Genomic DNA, 18,830 nt, shown 5'->3' with positions numbered 1-18,830 from the left:
CCGCTGAATTGCAATTGCTATGGGACTGTTCAATAACTGAGTGTATTGTCCACAATTTTCTGATTTGGTCCAGCCTCTCAAAGAAACATTGAAGGGAGGTCAACCTAGTGTTGGCCCAGTGACATGGACATCAGAAATGGAGGAATCCTTTCCAGCTCTAAAAACTGCCCTGGCTTCTTCCCCAGGTCAGTAACACCCTGACTCAACCACGCTTTTCCATCTTCGAACTCACGTGGGCACATATGCATACAATGATGCGTTAGCACAAGTACAAACTGATGGACAGATGGGAATAGAGAGATATTATTCTTCATTAATGCCAGTAAGCATGAAGTCAAATGGATTGACTGATCTTGATTGTGTTAGATTGGAGATACGACAAACTGAACAGATTGTGGGCTATGACACGGTGATACTGCCCACCAGACGCCAACTGTCTAACACAACCAATCAGTCCATGTCCAGCCAGTGAGGGGCACCGGGGGAATCCACACTACTGGCACAAAATGTCACTGTGACATCTGATAACTGAGTGAACCCTGCCATGGGACTGGTGGATCAGGGTCAATGCCACTGTGAAAGCGCCATACTAGAGAAAGAACTGGATGGCGCTGTGACACTGGTCAATGGAAGCGGTTATTATGAGAATGACTGCCGTAAGAGCAGATGGACAGCCATAAGGAGGGAGAAGGAAGACGCATTTGCAATGATGAAAGAAGGGCCTACGGATGGTGGGACTGCACGGGTGGCTGAACTTTATGCTTTGCGAGACTCCAGACAGATTGTACAATATTCTCAGACCCCAAGTTTTCGGTGTCAGAGCGGCTTGCAGTAAGAGGGGGAGCCTAATAAAGTCATAAAGAACAAGTCATGTCCCTGGTGGGTGCATGCAGAGCCAGTGCTGAAGGAAAAAACAGCAGTTTGTGAAACTACAGGTGAAAGCAAACCGAATGACTTATGGGCTAGAGGAAACACAGCAGCTGATAAGGCTGCAAAGGTAACAGCATCAAAAAGGTTTAAATGTAACCTTGCATCAGAATTTCCTGTGCACACCGAACTGAAGAAGGAATTTGAATGTTAGGAGATAAAATAATTCCTCCAACAGTTTATCGTAACGGGTTGATTCAGTTGTACTATAACACTGGACATTTTGGAAAACAAATGCTTTGCCAGTCTCTGGCTTTATTGGAACAAACTTAGTTTCGGCCTAATATAGAAAACAATTCTAACGAAATGGTCATGATGTGTCATAGTTGTTTAAGAACTAAACTGTCAAATAATAAAATTCCAGTTGGACACACACAGAGACCTTCTGCCCCATAGTATAACTGCGACAGCTGGAAAAGTGGCCAGTATCTTATTAAAAGAAGTCTTCCCCAGGAGGGACGTTGCTCACACGATTGATAGTGATCAAGGTTCACATTTTACGGTTAAAGTAATGAAGGAAGCAATGGCGCGGTTAGCCCTTAAACAGAAGCTGCACATTCCATATCATTCACAAAGTAGTGGTCCGTTGGAGTCACAGAACGAGAGATTGAAAACGTCTCTGAGGGCAATGCCTGAACAGAACGGTAGAGGTGAGCACAATTACCCACAGCTTTAATGGCTATGAGATGTACTCCTAATAGGACGACAGGATTGACTCCTTATGAATTAAACTTTGGCAGACCAAAGAGATTACCTTTTGACGCACATTTGACCCACTGTAGGCCCTACAGAACCATTGCATAAAGATACTTTGTGAAAGTCTAGAGGACAACACTAGCAACAGAAATAGTATTAATTGATGATTAGTTAATTGGATTTAATCGATTATTATACAAAAAATGATTAGTTGATTAATGATTAAGCTTTGATTGAGCTGAAATATGTTATTCTGTTTATTTTAGTTATAGATACATACTGTATATTATATACTTACTGTAATAGGTCTCAGTAATCTGTGACCCCGAGCCTTCCCTATCCTCCTCTATGTCTGTGTGATATGACACAGTTGTTTACTTTACTGTATAAAAGGGAGTTGTGATCTGTTCTCTGGGCACACATTTTCTGCTTCGCTATCTTGTTTCGGGTCTCATGAAATATAACCTTTTTCATGATTTATGATTTTTATGGCAGTTTATGTCTTCCTGTCTAATGAAAGTTTGATAGCTTTATTAAACTTACCTTTATCTTACCAGGAGGTCTCTGAAGTCTTACTCTAGATCAGTTTGCATCAACATTGGTAGACTGGGCCAGTGTACAGTCTGTGGAATGTACCAGTGTCTGTGGACTATACCAGTGCTTGTGCACTGTATCAGCACCTGTGGACAGTACCAGTGTCTGTAGACTGCACCAGTGCTTGTGGACTATACCAACACCTGTGGACAGTAACAGTGTCTGTAGACTGCACCAGTGCTTGTGGACTATACCAACACCTGTGGACAGTACCAGTGTCTGTAGACTGCACCAGTGCTTGTGGACTATACCAGTGCTTGTGGACTATACCAACACTTGTGGACAGTACCAGTGTCTGTAGACTGCACCAGTGCTTGTGGACTATACCAGTGCTTGTGGACTATACCAACACTTGTGGACAGTACCAGTGTCTGTAGACTGCACCAGTGCTTGTGGACTGGACCGGCACTGGTGGTCTGTACCAGTGTCTGTGGACTGTACCTGGCAGCCCCACAGAGCATCGCATAACCTGCTGTAGTGTTTCCCACGGAGGGAGGGATTCGGTTGGCTGAAATGACAGAGTCTCATTGCTCTCCAGCAGCCGGGAGCCCACGGCCTGCTCGCTCAGGTTACAGCGGCATTCCAAACTGGAAGAAAAGAGGGAAACTTCATAAAAGCCTCTAGCTTAGCCACGAAGCAGCCCCAGATAAACGGTCAAACACGGGGGAAAGCGTGCTGTGGTTTCACCCCTCCCGAGCGGAATGTGTGGCAATCAGATCTTTCAGATTACCGCCGGCGAATCCAGCGTCCAGACCTGCGTCACAGGATGATTATGCAGATGGCACAAATTGAGAGTGTGGGCTGGTAAAGTATCGTTGCTGACGTCTTCCCCGTACTCCGAAGCGAGCTGATATTCGAACTAATGAGACGAAGGTCACCGCTTTCTCTGCGTCCACAACGCCTTCGCTCGGTCTCGCCGCACCGCCGTCAATGCCGTTCAGCTGGCGCGAGTCTGAGTCGCTTCTCAGCCGCGTACCCGCGAGGGGAGGGAAAAAGCAAAAGCCACTCGAATGGAAAAAAAGATACAAAAGACAAAAAAAGATCTTGCTCTTTTTAGCTTTATCTTCTCAAACACTGCCTCAGTAACGCACCAAGGCCGTGCTTCCAGGTATGCCACTTTTGATCTTTTTTCTCATTACTATAGCACAAAAAGTGACATCTCAAGAATGCTTTGGACGGATGAAGAAGATATTTCTTGACATCTCATTGAGCAGTTTCATTTAGTGTAAGTATAATGGGGCTATAAAAGGAATATCATCTTCTCAATGTATGTGCTGTCTCTGATGTATTGTGCATCCCATTACATTTTTTCTGAACGTATGTGGCAATGAGATCTTGGATACCATTACACTTGAAACTGTATGGTTTCTCGTACACCTTCTGTTAATTGAAGAGTTGATCATTTGTTCATTAAAGTCATAATTTTTATCACCTTGAATGGACACATTACACATATTACTCAAACAACTCAGCTTGCCACTACAGAACATATTTAACATTATGGAACAGGTAAATAGATTTAAAAAAAAAAAAAAAAAAACTTAAGTTATACTTTCATTGTTCAAAAGCAGGCAAAAGACTATTGCAACTACTGCTAACTGCCACCAGCCTGTAATGTTGAAAAACCCTGTGTATTTTTCATGGCGGGGATTTGATTTGAAGGTCTAATCCTCATAAAATCATACACCCCATGGTCTGCACCGAATCCAGACAGTGGGGTATTTTACACAATAACACCACACAATAGCAGCTCTTCTGGGACAGTCAAGGTAGCCAGTAACAGGTGTACAGCTCAGCTGTTGAGCTGCATAGTTAAATAAGTGGCTGACTAGCCGGCATGCGATCGTGCCTGTGCATTCCAAATGCGGGATTGGACAAGTGGGGATACTAAATATTGACTGTAAAAAATGAATGCATTATATTGCATTGCACTGCAGTGAGTTCTACTGCGCTGTCACATCTAGAGAGGGGGAGATCTGACCTCTGATTTTTAAGAGTAACTGTCTGTGACTTTGTGAAATTAATTTAACCAATTAGGACGCAATGAACAATTCAGGAATTTCTCCCCAGGTGCAATAGCTGCAATACACAATTGTATAGTGTAAACATGTCATTATGACTAGAAACAAAGCCAAAGGTCCTTTTTCAGTGGTCCTTGGCTTGATACAGTGCAAAAAATAATTACATTGATAAGCTGAGATGGACTGAATGGTCTGTTATTGTCATCAATATTTATGTTCTTTCTTGTATTCTTTAATATCCCATAAGCAACGTGTTGATTATGCTGTTGCAGCAGATAAAACAGGACCCTATATTGTTTGTGCAAAAGAGTCATCAAGACAGGCAAATAGCTTTTTTTGTATGATATAAGAAGGATCCACATCTTTCAGTGACTAAATAAACCACTTGCACAAGAATGGCTACTTTTTCAAAGCGGCTATTGCGCATTTCTATTTGCCTTAATTATCAAAATGAGGCTGTTATAAAGTCACTTTTTAATTAAATGCATTGTTTCCATTTGGCAAGTCAAATAAAATTGCAATACGTTGAAACTAATAAAATCATTTTATGTGGAGAAAAATAAATATGTTATTGGACTATATTTTCTGCAAACAGTACTGTACCTTATCGGACCTGCGTTTGGAGTTGTTCCAATGACCTTCAGTATGCACTTGCTGTACGTCGCTTAGGATAAAAGCATCTGCCAAATAAATGCAACGTAACGTAATGTAAATATATGGTGCTCTGGAAAAGCCAGCAGAGCACAGTTGGTCGAGTTGCCCAGAGTACTAAAACAGGACTTATATTTTGGATAAACAAATAATGTCTTCAGTCATTCCAAGAGCGTCTGTCTGTGGTTTGACCAGGTCAAATCCATTTCCTCTCACGATCATGAACACAATGGATACATGAGAAAGGACAGAGGCCTTTTTGTGATAGTCACCTGTCCCCAGGTCAGTCTGACCTCACGTCCAGGACTCAGCCACTATAAAGTCAGAGCCGTTTCTGGGTTAGTCACATGTTCCTGGGTCAGTCTGACCGCACGTCCAGGACTCAGCCACTATAAAGTCAGAGCCGTTTCTGGGTTAGTCACATGTTCCTGGGTCAGTCTGACCGCACGTCCAGGACTCAGCCACTATAAATAAAGGGGCATTTATGGGTTAGTCACATGTTCCTGGGTCAGTCTGACCGCACGTCCAGGACTCAGCCACTATAAATACAGGGGCATTTATGGGTTAGTTACCTGTCCCCAGGTCAATCTGACCGCACGTTCAGGGCTCAGTCACTCTAAAGACAGGGGTATTTATGGGATAGTCACCTGTTTCCAGGTCAGTCTGACCGCATGTTTAGAACTCAGCCACTCTAAAGACAGAGGTATTTATGGGATAGTCACATGTTCCCGGGTCATTTTGACAGCATGTTCAGGACTCAACCACTCTGAAGTCAGGTGATCCTACACCCAACGCGGTAGGGGAAGCAGTCCATTTTACACGAACGCGCTTTCTGAAGGCCGAATCCGCACCAAGGCCTTAACGATTTGTCTGAAATAGATGACACAGTAGGGCTGGGATTTATATAACCTGGGAATGTCACAGAGCACAGTCTTGTGAGCTGTCAGCCGAGCGTGATGGATCTGCTCATCCGCTGAGAAAGAACAGCCTGAGCCGGCTCCGCAGCCAGGCTGGTTCATCTGAACGCCAGAGTGTTCCTTTCCATTGCCAGAACGTTCCGGTGCCAGGGGCCGTGAGCACGTACTGTACCTGCTATGTTTAGGACTCATTTAATCACGCTAAGCCTGCTTAACTCGACATTCCTGAGCCCGTATCGTCCCTCGCGGGATAGCGAGCAGTACCTTTGTCACCGCCGGTTCCTCAAACCTGTTATTTACCTTGGCATGTCGCAAGGCAAAGCCCATTCGATTTATGAATATAATTTCAGAAAATTATTTAAATCCTGTTGAAAGTGGGCTCATAGAACACGGTGCACTCAGATTTTGCGTAGTATCCAAAACGAAGCATTCCGGTGCCGCTGCGGCCAGCGGAATACCTCGCATTGCAAAGTGGAACACCGCGGTGTCATGAAGCCACACCAAGCATTTGCAGACGAGGCACGCAGAGAAGGAAACCTGAACTAAGCAGTTCTGATACAGCATGTGACAGACCTTTATGGCAACAAATATTAATTTTCTCTGAAATGTCATCACTTTTGCGACAGCAGTTTGCTAAGCAAAGCCCCCAGCCTATGAGACAGTCTTTAATATAACGTGACCTCTCCTGCACAGTACCGCAGTGCCACCTGTTGGAAGATAATGGAACTGCACTGAGACCAACTTGACTGTACGCAGAAGCTCAGTAGGTTTGGTATCATTGGCATCTTGTGCACCACCATGTGGCAGAACTGCTGTACTGCTTTCTATGGCAACGAGGAACATCTTAAGACTTTTATTGAAGAGAGGGCCACGGATAACAAGAATGACATGAAAGGACAGTTTGTACAACGCATGCTTTGCTTCAACAGGGAAACGAATCGCAATGACAACGCTCTCTTTTCAGTTTTACACTTTATTTTATTTTTTAATATTTTTTTTATTGAACACAGGTACGTCAGATGGAAGGTCAAGATTCTTGGGTTAGTAATCGGTATTTACACCAGTGACAATGGAGAGAAAGTGGTGGTACCATAGTAAAAAGTTGTATAGAAGAGGATATCTCAGAAACAAGGGACTGTGGGTAGGAAAAAGGATGGAGGCTTCTGGGTGAAAGACAAGGCCTCTACAGCCCACAAACATTCGTACACTGGGGAAACTAAACGCTGATCACTTTCAGAGTCGAATCACAACCGGCTTTACCCCTCTGATATTTAATTCGCAGCCATACTTTCAAACTTTTTCCCATTACTTTTGTTTTTCCAAAATCAAAAAAGTTGGTCCCACATTAATTGAAACAGAGGAAAATATCAAGCCCCTCCCTTTTCTACAAACATTCAAATATTTTTGAGATGAAGTGTTGGCAGAAAACTTCATGTTTATCAGCAATACGTTTCAACCCCTCGAAAATTTTGTCTTTTTGGAAAAACAAAAAATAAAAATAAAAACAAAAATAAAAAACCTGGGTCAAATTTCAGGGAAATGTCTTACACAATGGCAGCTGAAATACTCTTCTGTGGTAAGGGCAAAGTGTACTACATATATGATATGTTGTTTGCATAATTTTCAGAACAGGATGTGCTCATTTAAAAAACGAAATAGTGTTTCGACACACACACACAGACACACATAAAAAAAACCTTACTTATGGGTCTAATGCATGAACACGTGATGGCCCTTAAAAATGTTTTAAGATTAAAGCACAGAGGAGATCTGAATGTACAATACAAATGCCTTCACTTCGACACCCCTGGTATCAGTCTAAAAGATTCAGTTCAGAGAATGCTTGTTCAATCGGAAATGCAGAATTTTAGGATCACTGCAAATGCGTGTTGGATACCAGTTGGCTGCTAAGCGATCGATGAGACGTAGAACAGTTGGATGGGAGGCTCAGGAAACCCTACCTGTAACCCAGCAGAGGGTTTTACAGGCAGTGCATAGGACACCTAAGCTTCCTTACAGCTCAGGCGCTGATTAGCTGGAGCCAGCAAACCGTCCGGGTAACGGCGATCGCCTGCCGTTTCCACGGAGTCAGTCCTCGGCTGGTAGAGAGGGGTACTCCGAAATCCTGCGGGTTTCACCCATGCACACAGGGTGGCTTTACATTAAGGCCTGACATTGCCCAGTTACCCCTAAAGCAGGGATCAGAAACTCACGGTCCTCGAGGGCCGAGAACTGCTGGTTTTCCACCCTCCCTTCGCCTGGGAGTCAGGTGTGAAGACATTCTGGCCAATCAGTAGCACTGATTACCCGAGAGAAAAGAAAACCAGGGCTGGATTTGGATTCGAGGGCCAAAGTAGATGATCCCTGCCCTGAAGTCTTCAGCCCCTCCCATTCATGATCTGCTGTTTCAGACTAAGACTTGGGTACGAATGGCGAGTCAGTGTTAAAGATGTGTGAATGGCATAACCTCCATTTTCAACCTCCTTCCTCCAAAAAGCATTAACATATGCAAAATTCACAATTAGCATAATGACAAGACTGGCATATAGCATATGTACATCTATATTTATATATATAATATTATCTTTTTTTTGCAGTTTGCTCGTTGAAACTCGACGCCCTCATTAACGTCCTCTATTTTACGTGTTCTCAGATGTTGACAGACAGATTTGCAGCAAGCCCCCACTGGACACTGAAGCACATGGAATGCATGCCAGGATAAAAGGGGTTTTCAAGGCAGTTTTCAGTTTCTGGTTCACCTAATTGTTTATTTTTTTTTGCGTCATACTTAAATGAACATTTTAAAAACCTATTTCCTAAACGTTTCACGAACAAACTATGTAGATATTTAACCCAAAATCTGCTCCCCTGCCCAAATTTTATGACAATTATTTATTTTTTTTAATTCACACCAGGATACTCACGCATTCACGATGCACAAGCTTGCAGTAAACATAATGAAAAGCGAACATTATTAGTAAGGGTACTGTACAAAAAAAACAAGATATTCATTACAACCCCACATGAGCACTATGGTTTAAATAACCAATTCATTCAGTTGTTCATATTTCTTTATACAGTGTATGTATAAAAAGAAAAAAAACAACAAAAAAACCACTTGTGCATATTTTGAAACTTGCCTTCCCCGCAACCACTCATTTGAGATGGAAAAGTTAACTGACAAAAAGCAGTAGAATTCTTGAGTCATGGGTTATCCAATTCTATTTGAATAAACACTTGTGAATAAAGGGGACTAATTTTTCATCGCTTAAATGTTGCCAATGATCGTTGCGTCCTCAGCTGCGAATTTCAAAGGCCTATTTTGGTGGGCCGGCTCTCCTCTCTGACTTTAAGGTGTGCAATCCTACCCCACCCCCTTCTACAAACCACGTGCAGTGCCATGGTACTCCCAGCTACCCATTCATGTACGATTCAAACGCTGATTCCCTCAAATCCTTTCCTATGGATGAAATGGACAAATGATGGACATTTCTTACTGAATTCTCCCTCCCCTTTAATTTCTTTATCATCAACAGTTCCCACCATTTTCTTCTTAGGTTTATATGAATTCAAACTGTGTTCTTAAACATAAATTAGCACAGAATACAACTGCGCTACACCCCAGAAAATGAAAAATTCTGAACCAACCCTTTCCATTTTATACTTCTAGACCGTAAAAGTAAAATAAAAACAATATAAAATATTTACTTTTACAGACTATAACCATAACAAAATAAACATACCAAGAATGAATTAGGAGAGGACATAATAACTATAGTACTCATCTCTCAACTTTTACACATACATATGAGAGACAACCTTTATAACAAAATATAACAGGCTTCGCAATGCAATTTAGTCTGTGCACAATGTGAAAGCATAGGTTTCTGCGTAAAAAAATACATTCCCTGTGGCTAATACGACACTTTTGTTCAATCTGGAAGAGACCATTACTAAGGAAGGAACCATTACTAAGTACATTATTAAAGGCCCAGTTTTGGTTTCCAATAGCCAAGCTACCATCTAAAAAATAAAGAAAATCTCCAGTTTTCCATTAATGAGTATGCATTAAACAAATACACGAGTGGGAAACAAACATGAGTGAGAAAAAGCTATAGCATGTGTATGAGGTCTGACTCCACTCAACACATCTGGACTCGTTTCTTGTTCTGATGGCTCATGTAATAGAACTGACAAGGGAACCGTTTATACATATAAAAAAAAACAATAAAAAAAAACATTTTGTGTGCATGTAGTGGCGTGAGTGGAAAGAGCTGGGTGTGGCCTCCGTCCCGTAGTGGGAGGAGCTTGGGCAAATGACGATGATGACGATGATGATGATGATGTGGTCATGGCGTTCCGTGGCACTTCCCTCGCAGCCCCATCATGCCTTGCTCTCATTGGCGTTTGTTTGGGCGGCTTCGTTAGGGACAGCCCGAATTTCTGACACGCTTGTCTTCCCCTCCGTTTCTTCAGGTTTACTCTTCTCATCCACAGAAATCTTCCTGTAGTGGAGAAATTAGCAGACAAAAACACCTGAAATATGATTCAAGGACATATAATACATATATCAGTTTAGATTACTGACAACGTTTTGTTATAATCAAAATTACTGAATGTAATCCTATATCTTCGGTACAATTGAAATTATGTAATTTAATGAAATTACAAAGGCAATGCATTCACATTAGACATAACTAAGAGCAAATGAATCTGCAGCAGATGGATGGTTCTTTATGAAATGGATGAGCTTGCTAATAATGGGCGGTGGAGAGTTGAAGACACATTCTTTGCATCCCATATTTGTAGGTCAATGGCTCCCACAGTTTAAGCACAGAAATATGCACGTGCTGCATCTCTCTCTCACACACACACATACAATATCCTCCCGAGTTTGATGACATGAAAATGGAAGATGGCAGTAATAAGCACAAAAGGCCCTGACAGGAGCACTGACAGCAAGCGCAGTGCTCCCACCTGCATTACTATCTACACCACCCAGCATATGTACTGTGCTACTGCGCATAGTGAGCTCACTATCCCCAGCACCAACACATGACTGTCCCTGTGTGTACCTGCCTGCCTGTCTCTCTGTCTGTCTGTCTGTCTCTCTGTCTGTCTGTCTGCCTGGCAGTCTGTCTGTCTGTCTGTCTGTCTGTCTCTCTGTCTGACTGACTGAACAGAGCCACTCCGCTACCTGGAAAGGCTATTGGCCAAATGCGATCTGTGAGACAGCAGCTTGAAAATTCTAGTGGGGGATTTCCCATCATCTGAACCTTCCTCAGCATATTTCAACTGCCCCCGTTCTCACTCCTGTAATGGCGTTATGTAATCAGCTGACCCGGCTGCCATATGACTACGCATCAGGATGCCAGGAGATGGTAATACATTATTCATGTTCGTTTAAATCATTCATGCAGGCTACAAAAGTAGGAGGTGAGTATTGGTGGGGGTGAAAAAGTATGCTTAGCAAACGTGTATTAATGAAGAGTGGAAGCCACATGCTAAAGAGCTCATTCACACCTCTGTGACAACACGCCAAACAGCAGCCACTTTTGTGGTGGAAACTAATGGGAATGTAAACCTCACACCTAATTTAATACATACGTGGGATTGAATTTATGCTGCAGTTGATGTGGGAAAATTATGTAGCTTTACTCTAATAAGCAGGTGTGGGAGTACAGCACAAAAGACCTACAGAATTGCATCACATTTTAACTCTACTTTGATTAGATTCCGCTAATTCCATTATAGTTCTTATTATAACAATAACTGGATTTAATAAAACACTTATGTGAGCAATCATATTTTCTTTGAGAGAGGAACAACGGTGGCCGTCCTGGCATAAAGCCAGGGAATGGGAGAGAGAGAGAGGCGGGGGGGAGGGGAGGGTGCTTGAGAGCGATAATGGCGCGCGGAGAGGAAGAAGTCCATCAGTCCCCACGCCTGTGAATGATCTGCCGTGACCGTTCATCAGGGCCCCCAGACGGCTGAACACGGCTGAAGTCATCTGGCATTGTCAGCCGTAGAATGGTGCCGGGCTCCGACAGAGAGTCTGCAGATTGGGCTGGCCCCTCTCTCTGATGGCATTTTATAGTAAAGTAACTCATTTCACCTGGGATATAATGCCCACGCACAAGTTGTTATTTCAACTGCAGTAGATTTTACACAATTATTCATTTCAAATTTGCACCCAACGGTGCCTGGACCTCGCTGTGTGCCCGGGCACACTGTCATGCTGAAACAGGAAAGGGCCTTCCCCAAACTGTTGGGAAAGCATAGGATGTGATTGTATGCTGTAGCATTGAGAATCGCCTTCACTGGAGAATCGCCTTCACTGCCTTCACAAATTGCATCATTTGTGTCCGAGCTAGCCATACACACACACACACACACACACACACACACACACATGCACCTTTAACTAAATCAAATGCTTCTTCTATAACGGCCTGTCTGCGATTTTCCAGCCATGTCCAAACAGGGCTTACTCAGTAATGACATGGACGCTACACTCTGAGTGACGGCTGAGGCCTAACCTTCAGCTAATTAAAAGCTACAACGAGCGGCTCCTCTCTTGGCAACAAGCGGCAAGCAGACTCCCTGCCAGCAACCTCGGGTTCAATCACCGTGCACCATGACTTGCTAACAAGACAGAAGATCAAGCGTTCCAAGTCAGAATCGACAAGCGATTGGTACACTTTGGAAACGGTGGAGGAGCACGATCCCTTAGGCCACGAAAACCAGACAAGGTCTCGAGCGCAGCAGACGGCGTTTCCAAAAAGGGAAAATGTTCTACGCTTGTAAAGGAACACATCACTCCCTCTTGAAACTGAGAAAAATACAATGCACTGTAAAATGTCATGACAGAATTTTCCGTGGGCTGGGTAATGCACCTTGTTCAGTTTGACGTGACACAGCAGGTGTATTCGGCATGTGAAGCAGGGCCTGACAAAAAAGGCATCAATCACTCAGGAACGCGCTCAGGTGAAATGACAGTTAGCTGCCTCTCCCACGCCGACCGCGGTATCAAATCTCATGTTTATTCCTGCACCATACACTTAAATCAGCGCGGGGGAAACGGAATCCATCACAAATTATTACTTATTTACTATGACAGGGCAAGTCACCTCGCTTAACACATACCTGTCCTTTTTGCTCGTAGCTGGAGAAATAACTCCTTGAAATGGCAGTGTCTGCAACTGGCTAGCTCACTACATTACAGTACGTTTCATCACTTAGACACCGTCAAGCAGAGCAACTTGCACAGATGAAAACAACTCAGTTTAAGTTCCTTGTTCAAGGGCACAATGGCTGTGCCCCAGCTTGGAATCAAACCCACCCTGTGAGCTACAAGCCCAGTTCCCTAACCTTCATGCTACGATATCGCCCATAAAAGGGCAAAAGCCAGAAAGAAGTAATGTTGTTTTGCCTTATTATATCTCTTTGTGAGGCTGAGATATGACCAAAGGAACCTGGCTTATAACTCATACCTTTCTTAACCCAAGATATTACATTTACCAAGGAGAGGTTCACCTTTGTGTCAAAAATAATGACTACCAGAGCAGGAAAGAAGAAGTGCTGTGGATATTTGTGAAGGGTCTGCTGATTAAAGACAGAAAATCCACAGCTAGCAGCACAGCGATACAGACAGGACCAGGGCCTCTAATAGCCATCCGGAACATTCCAGGAGCAGAACATGAGGGCGGTGCCTGAGGGGGAGGAGTGAGTGGAGGTGGGGCTTGCGTTTCATGCCAGCAGCAGAAGCATTGGTGACAGGTGGAGCAGGCAGACAGACAGACAGGCAGACAGGCAGGCAGACAGACAGGCAGACAGACAGACAGACAGACAGACAGACAGACAGACACGCGGGCGGTGAATGATGGCGTGGGCGGTGAATGATGGCACGGACGACGGCCGTACTCGTCCTGGGCGGGAGCCGCTGTGGGCGGGGGGGCGGCGGCCTCGGCGGTGGCATCGGGGGTCGGCTTGCCCAGCGAAGCATCGTTGGAGAGATGGGCGTCAGCGCCGTCTATCCGCGTGTCCTGGTTCTGGGCGGGCGCCGGGTTTTGGGCGGCCTCGGGGGGGCTCTTCGCGGGCCCCGCCCCGGCCTCGGCCTGCGCCTCCTCTTTCCTGTCCTTGGCCTTGGGCGCCTCGGGCTTGGCGGGGGAGGGATTGGGGGCGGACCGCCGGGGCGGGGCTTTGGGGGTCTCCTTGGCGTTGGCCACGGGTTTGGCCGAGGGGCCGTCTCCCAGGTCGACCAGGGGGGCCACGCTGGGCGCGGCTCCGGAGGGGGCTGCGGGGGCGTTGGCCTTGGGGGTGCTGGGCTGCGGGGCGGGAGCGGAGGGGGCGGGGGCGGGGGCGGAGGGGGCGGGCTTGGCTGCAGTGACGGGCGCAGCGGTGGCAGTGCTGGAGGTGAGGGTGGTGCTCTCGCTAGCTGGGCTGCTGTGGGTGGGGAAAAGGGTTAAATGACAGGGTCAGTGTGAGAGGAGACCGTGAAAGGCAGGGTCTGAGAGGACCAGGAGAATAAAAAACAACAGGAGAGGACAGAAAGACGGACAGAGAGCGAGAGGCGGACATCCCGCCTCAAACAGGCAGCGAGTGAGTGAGAGTCCTGCAGTTATTAAACACAAGCCAGTAAGCCCACACCAGCAGAAACAAGCTCAGTTCCTGTATGAGGGACAGCAAAGCAGAAGACTTCATTAAGCATAAAAACTTTATACCTTTATTTATATCTCTTGCTTATTTGTTTATTTTTAATTGTGGCAAACATGTTTGGCAAAGTCTAGACTTTAACATAATTAAGACTCGACTTTATCATTATTCAAATTAAGAATCACAATCCATACAACGGACCTCTAACGCCATAAAAGGATGCCTAACACCATCGTTACACCTGCAGCTTCTGCCTTTCGATGTTCGATCTTTTGCTCCATTTTTGGAAAACTGATACGTAGCTGATCACAATGAAGACACAAACCATTACATCCTTTACGTTTATCTTAACCAGAACTGTCTAACCCCATGAAAACACACAGAGCCAAATCACCAACAAGCCAAAAAGTAGTTATCCGCTTCTTAAAGATTCACAAGGTTTTGTCAGGATTTGTTTAGATCACAGCTGTTCTGGTATAAAGGGCACTAGACAGCAGCGCTAATATTGCCAAACGATAAAGACCTCACGTTGCCGCTGGAGCCACACACTCGAGGTCCAGGTTAAAGGAGGAGTCCCTGGCACACACAGACGACACGCTCGGACGGACGGGATTGGACAGGTAGGGCTCGGACGGACGGGATTGGACAGGCAGGGGTCACGCGCTCGCGCTCGGACGGACGGGATTGGACAGGCAGGGGTCACATGCTCGGACGGACGGCCGGCGGTACTCACTCGGGCTCGGTCAGAGGGGTGGTCTCGTTCGGCTCCCCCGGGCACCCCCCGTCGTGGTTGGGGGTGCACTCCTCTTCCGTCCGCACCTCCACGATGGGCTCCTTCGACTCGTCCGCCCTGTGAGGACGACAGGGAGCAGCCGGTGGAGGTTTCAGGAGCGCTCTTCACCCAGCCGAGAAGACTGGTTTCTGTAGCCATCTCACACCATCTGCCACTTCTAACACATACACGCTGTGCGGGTTTCAAAATTCACATGAAAACTAAAAAAAGGACCACAGACCTCCAACGGTTTCAAAAAATAACACATTTAAGCAGAAACTAGCGGGCAGCCGAGGGGGCAGGACGGTCTGCAGAACGAGCGTGGGCGGGGCAGAGGGACAGCAGAGCTGACTCAGGGATACTGACTCACTGCCACCGGCCCCAGTGAGTAAAGAGAATAAGAACATTAAAGGGATAACACCCGCCCCCTTCTAAAGAGAAGGCCGCCTGGCAGGAAGATTCAAAGAAAGTTAGGCCACCTGCAGTTAGGAAAGGCTGTTTTTGGATATGGGCAATTTTCCCCAACTTTTTTGTAAAGTTTGGTGTATTCAAACATTTTACCACAATATTAGGAACACAACTTAACTTACTGTGGATTGGATTCATTTGGACCGTATCCAGTTTACTGCAGGGGTAGTGTCCCCCCCCCCCACCCCACAATATTGAATGGCCAATTATACGCAGCCGTGCATGTGCTGAAATATCCACAGATAGTCAAGACAAGCATGCCCTCTTCTTGCAAAGTATGTGATCTCCCCAGCTGGTTCTATTCACACTGCAGCCCATGAGCCAAGCTCGCACAGACCAGAGTCAGAGGAGCACACTTCATGAGCAGCCTTCTCAAAGGGTTAGTGATTTGACTGATCGTACCTTGAACCAAAGTCATAAGTCTGTGGGCCAACTCACATGTTTCAAATCAGCACATTAATGGCAAGTTTGTTTTCACTGGCTGTGGGACCACAGGAGCTCCAATCAGAGTAGATACTCACGTGAAGGCCGCCTTGCCCTCCTCCATGTCCTTGGCCTTGGCCCCGGGACCGGACTTGCCGCAGACGTTGACGGCGATGCACATGAGGAGGCCGCACTTGTTGATGAAGTAGCAGGTGACGTCCACGGCCACCAGGAGGAGCACAAAAACCACGATGAGGATCCCTGCAATGGCGCCCATGCCAAATCCCGAGCTGTCCGTGTCTTTGGGTGAGGGGGGGAGAGGCGAAGAGTTTTCACTGACCAGGAGTCCGGAATATTTAGTGTCGTGCAAAAAAACTCACATAACCATTTTTTCCTCATAACCAAGTTCTCATCTGTCACTATGTAATCTACATCGCACAAAATGTTGTGACTCCAAATGTTGTGAAATCAAATGTTGCTCCTAGTTTTTGTTTCTCCCAGAATTTAACTTACATTTTTAATGTTTTATTTGTAAATACGTGGTTTTTTCATCTCTACAAATGACCAGCATTTTATGACCAGTGTGAAACACAAAGGAGGTGAACAACTGATATGTGGTGGAACAACATACCTTCCATTTGTTACACGGTGCTAAGTATGTGAAAGAATGCATGCACAGTCACCCAAACAGAAGCACAGAGAACATTTGGTGTGTTAGTCATGCATTCTGAGTCATGCTTAGCACCATATACCATAAAAACCAACTGTATTCTTTTATCTTTCCAATCACAGATTGCTCACGCTGCACTAGAGGGCTTAGGTAGCAATTCCCTTTCAAATTACTACCTTCTCATCTGTCTCAATGTAATCTAAATGTCTCAAAACAAAAATATTCTAAAAATAGCCTACATGTTTTTTTTTCTTCATTTCTTGGGGCGGATCAGTTTGGTTCAAGTTTAATTGTACAGTGTGTAATTGTACAAGAGAACTCTACAATGCAACTGCCCTTTGATGAGCCACACAGCATGTATTTTCACACATTCTTTTAGTCAACGCGACTCAAGTGAGTTTCAGTCAATAAAGGCATACATTTGAATCATTTTATGTCTCTAACAGCCACTGTTTTATACTTAACAGTTATTATTACATGACACTAATGCAACAGAGGAAGGCTGACATTTTTCATTTCAAACTCAGAGACAGGAACAAGTGAATTATCATTAGAAAATCAAAATCAAAACCTGGGTTTACCGGGCACAGCCGAAGGGAAGTGTTGGGCATGTCCACCAAAACCCTCCCCCGCCCCCCCCCCCCCCCATTTCAATTAGTTAAAATGAGAATGTCTGTTCATATATAACTTATCTTTCAAAAAATACATTAGGTTACAAATGGTACGTTCAATTGTTCGTGTTTTAAAACATAAATTACTTACCAAGAGAGGAATACATAAAAAATACAATTTAACTGCAAATTAAACACCTACTGTTAAAATGAATGAGAATTAATTTAAATCTTTCCACACAATTTCCACATATGCCTACCAATGAGAGCATGTCAATACAAGCATAAATGTCCGCTTTTAAAAGCACTAAAGCCTCATTAATGTTATTAACAAACTAAAAGAACCTTTCAAAAAAGGTTAAATAATTTACTCTTTGATGCACCACATTAAGCCTGTTATCCTACTACTTCTTTGATGTACGTTATGAGTATTTCAAATAGCAATTCATTGCAATAAAAAACCCTCAATAAAAACATGCTCACACACAAAAACATAATTAAATTATATAATTACCAATAAAACATTAAAAAACAAAGAACATCTGAGCATGTACACATGTATAATACAGTAATCTCTGATGTTTATGTAATAAGTATGGTCAACACTGACTGACATTATTACTTTAATGTGACCATCAGGAGTGAACTTGCAGCCTGACTAAATCGGAATCTACACAGACTTCAGAAATGCAGACAAGGTATTTCAACAAAATAAGACAGAACAGAAGGACAAAACCAACATAATTTTAAAACCGTTGCATTCATGCTACAAAAGGAAAAGCGGCACTGAAACCACTGTGATTACGGCATTTTAGACTTGTTGCCAATTCACGAGGAGCTGAATATTCGGGTTCCTTTCTCGCGTGCGGTCTCCCGGCCTGGGTGAAAAACTCAGATTAGGAGAGAATCTGGCTGTTTGAGAGAAATTTCACCCATGGTTATGTATTAATTTCATCCAGAGTGACTTACAATTACACAGTTAAGCAGCTAGGCCACCTGAGCACGACTACCAAATCCCTCGCTCCGACACAACTGTTTCCTATCAGTCCATTTCATTACAGTTTTTTCTTTTTTTACTTTCTTACTTAGCAGCTACCCTTCTCTAAATGAATAGCTTACATTTTCCCCTCCGACGTTAACCCAGCGGGATATTTCCCCATGTAGCTCAGGTTGAGCACCTCGCCCACGGGCAGCGGCCCACGTGGGACCTGAACATACAAACTCCTGATTCGCGTGATTCCCTGAGCCGCTCCAATGCCGCGCAGCAGAAACCTGGCTATCTGAGAGCGGGATCGCTCATGAACGAGACGCGCCTCAGCCCGTGTAATGACTTGGCTCCCGTTCCTCACGCGGGCGCCAGTTCGCTGCTGCGACACGTCGCAGTTCGGGGAACGCGGCGAGGAGGGAGGCCCTGTGACGCGGCTG

The 18,830-nt window shown here is 44.7% G+C and overlaps 1 protein-coding gene across 15 annotated transcripts in view; it reads right to left on the bottom strand.

The window, feature by feature from the left end:
* Positions 1-6,759: 6,759 nt before the first annotated feature.
* Positions 6,760-18,830, bottom strand: part of ncam1b (neural cell adhesion molecule 1b) — a 202,546-nt gene continuing 190,475 nt past the window's right edge. For 10 of the 15 annotated variants that reach the window (XM_035384407.1, XM_035384409.1, XM_035384408.1 and 7 more), the window contains 4 exons: positions 16,223-16,424; positions 15,195-15,311; positions 13,730-14,251; positions 6,760-10,311 (listed from right to left, as the gene is read on the bottom strand). In XM_035384407.1, the coding sequence (XP_035240298.1) occupies positions 10,191-10,311; positions 13,730-14,251; positions 15,195-15,311; positions 16,223-16,424 (962 nt within the window). In that variant the 3' untranslated portion in view covers positions 6,760-10,190. Of the gene's footprint in view, positions 10,312-13,729; positions 14,252-15,190; positions 15,312-16,222; positions 16,425-18,830 lie in introns of those variants that run through there. The other 5 variants (XM_035384415.1, XM_035384418.1, XM_035384421.1 and 2 more) reach the window with 2 other exon arrangements.

This window comes from Anguilla anguilla, chromosome 12 (genome assembly GCF_013347855.1).
Source record: "Anguilla anguilla isolate fAngAng1 chromosome 12, fAngAng1.pri, whole genome shotgun sequence".
Lineage (NCBI taxonomy): Eukaryota > Metazoa > Chordata > Actinopteri > Anguilliformes > Anguillidae > Anguilla > Anguilla anguilla.
The sequence above is the reverse complement of the archived record's forward strand: the minus strand, read 5'-3'. Positions and strand labels throughout refer to the sequence as shown.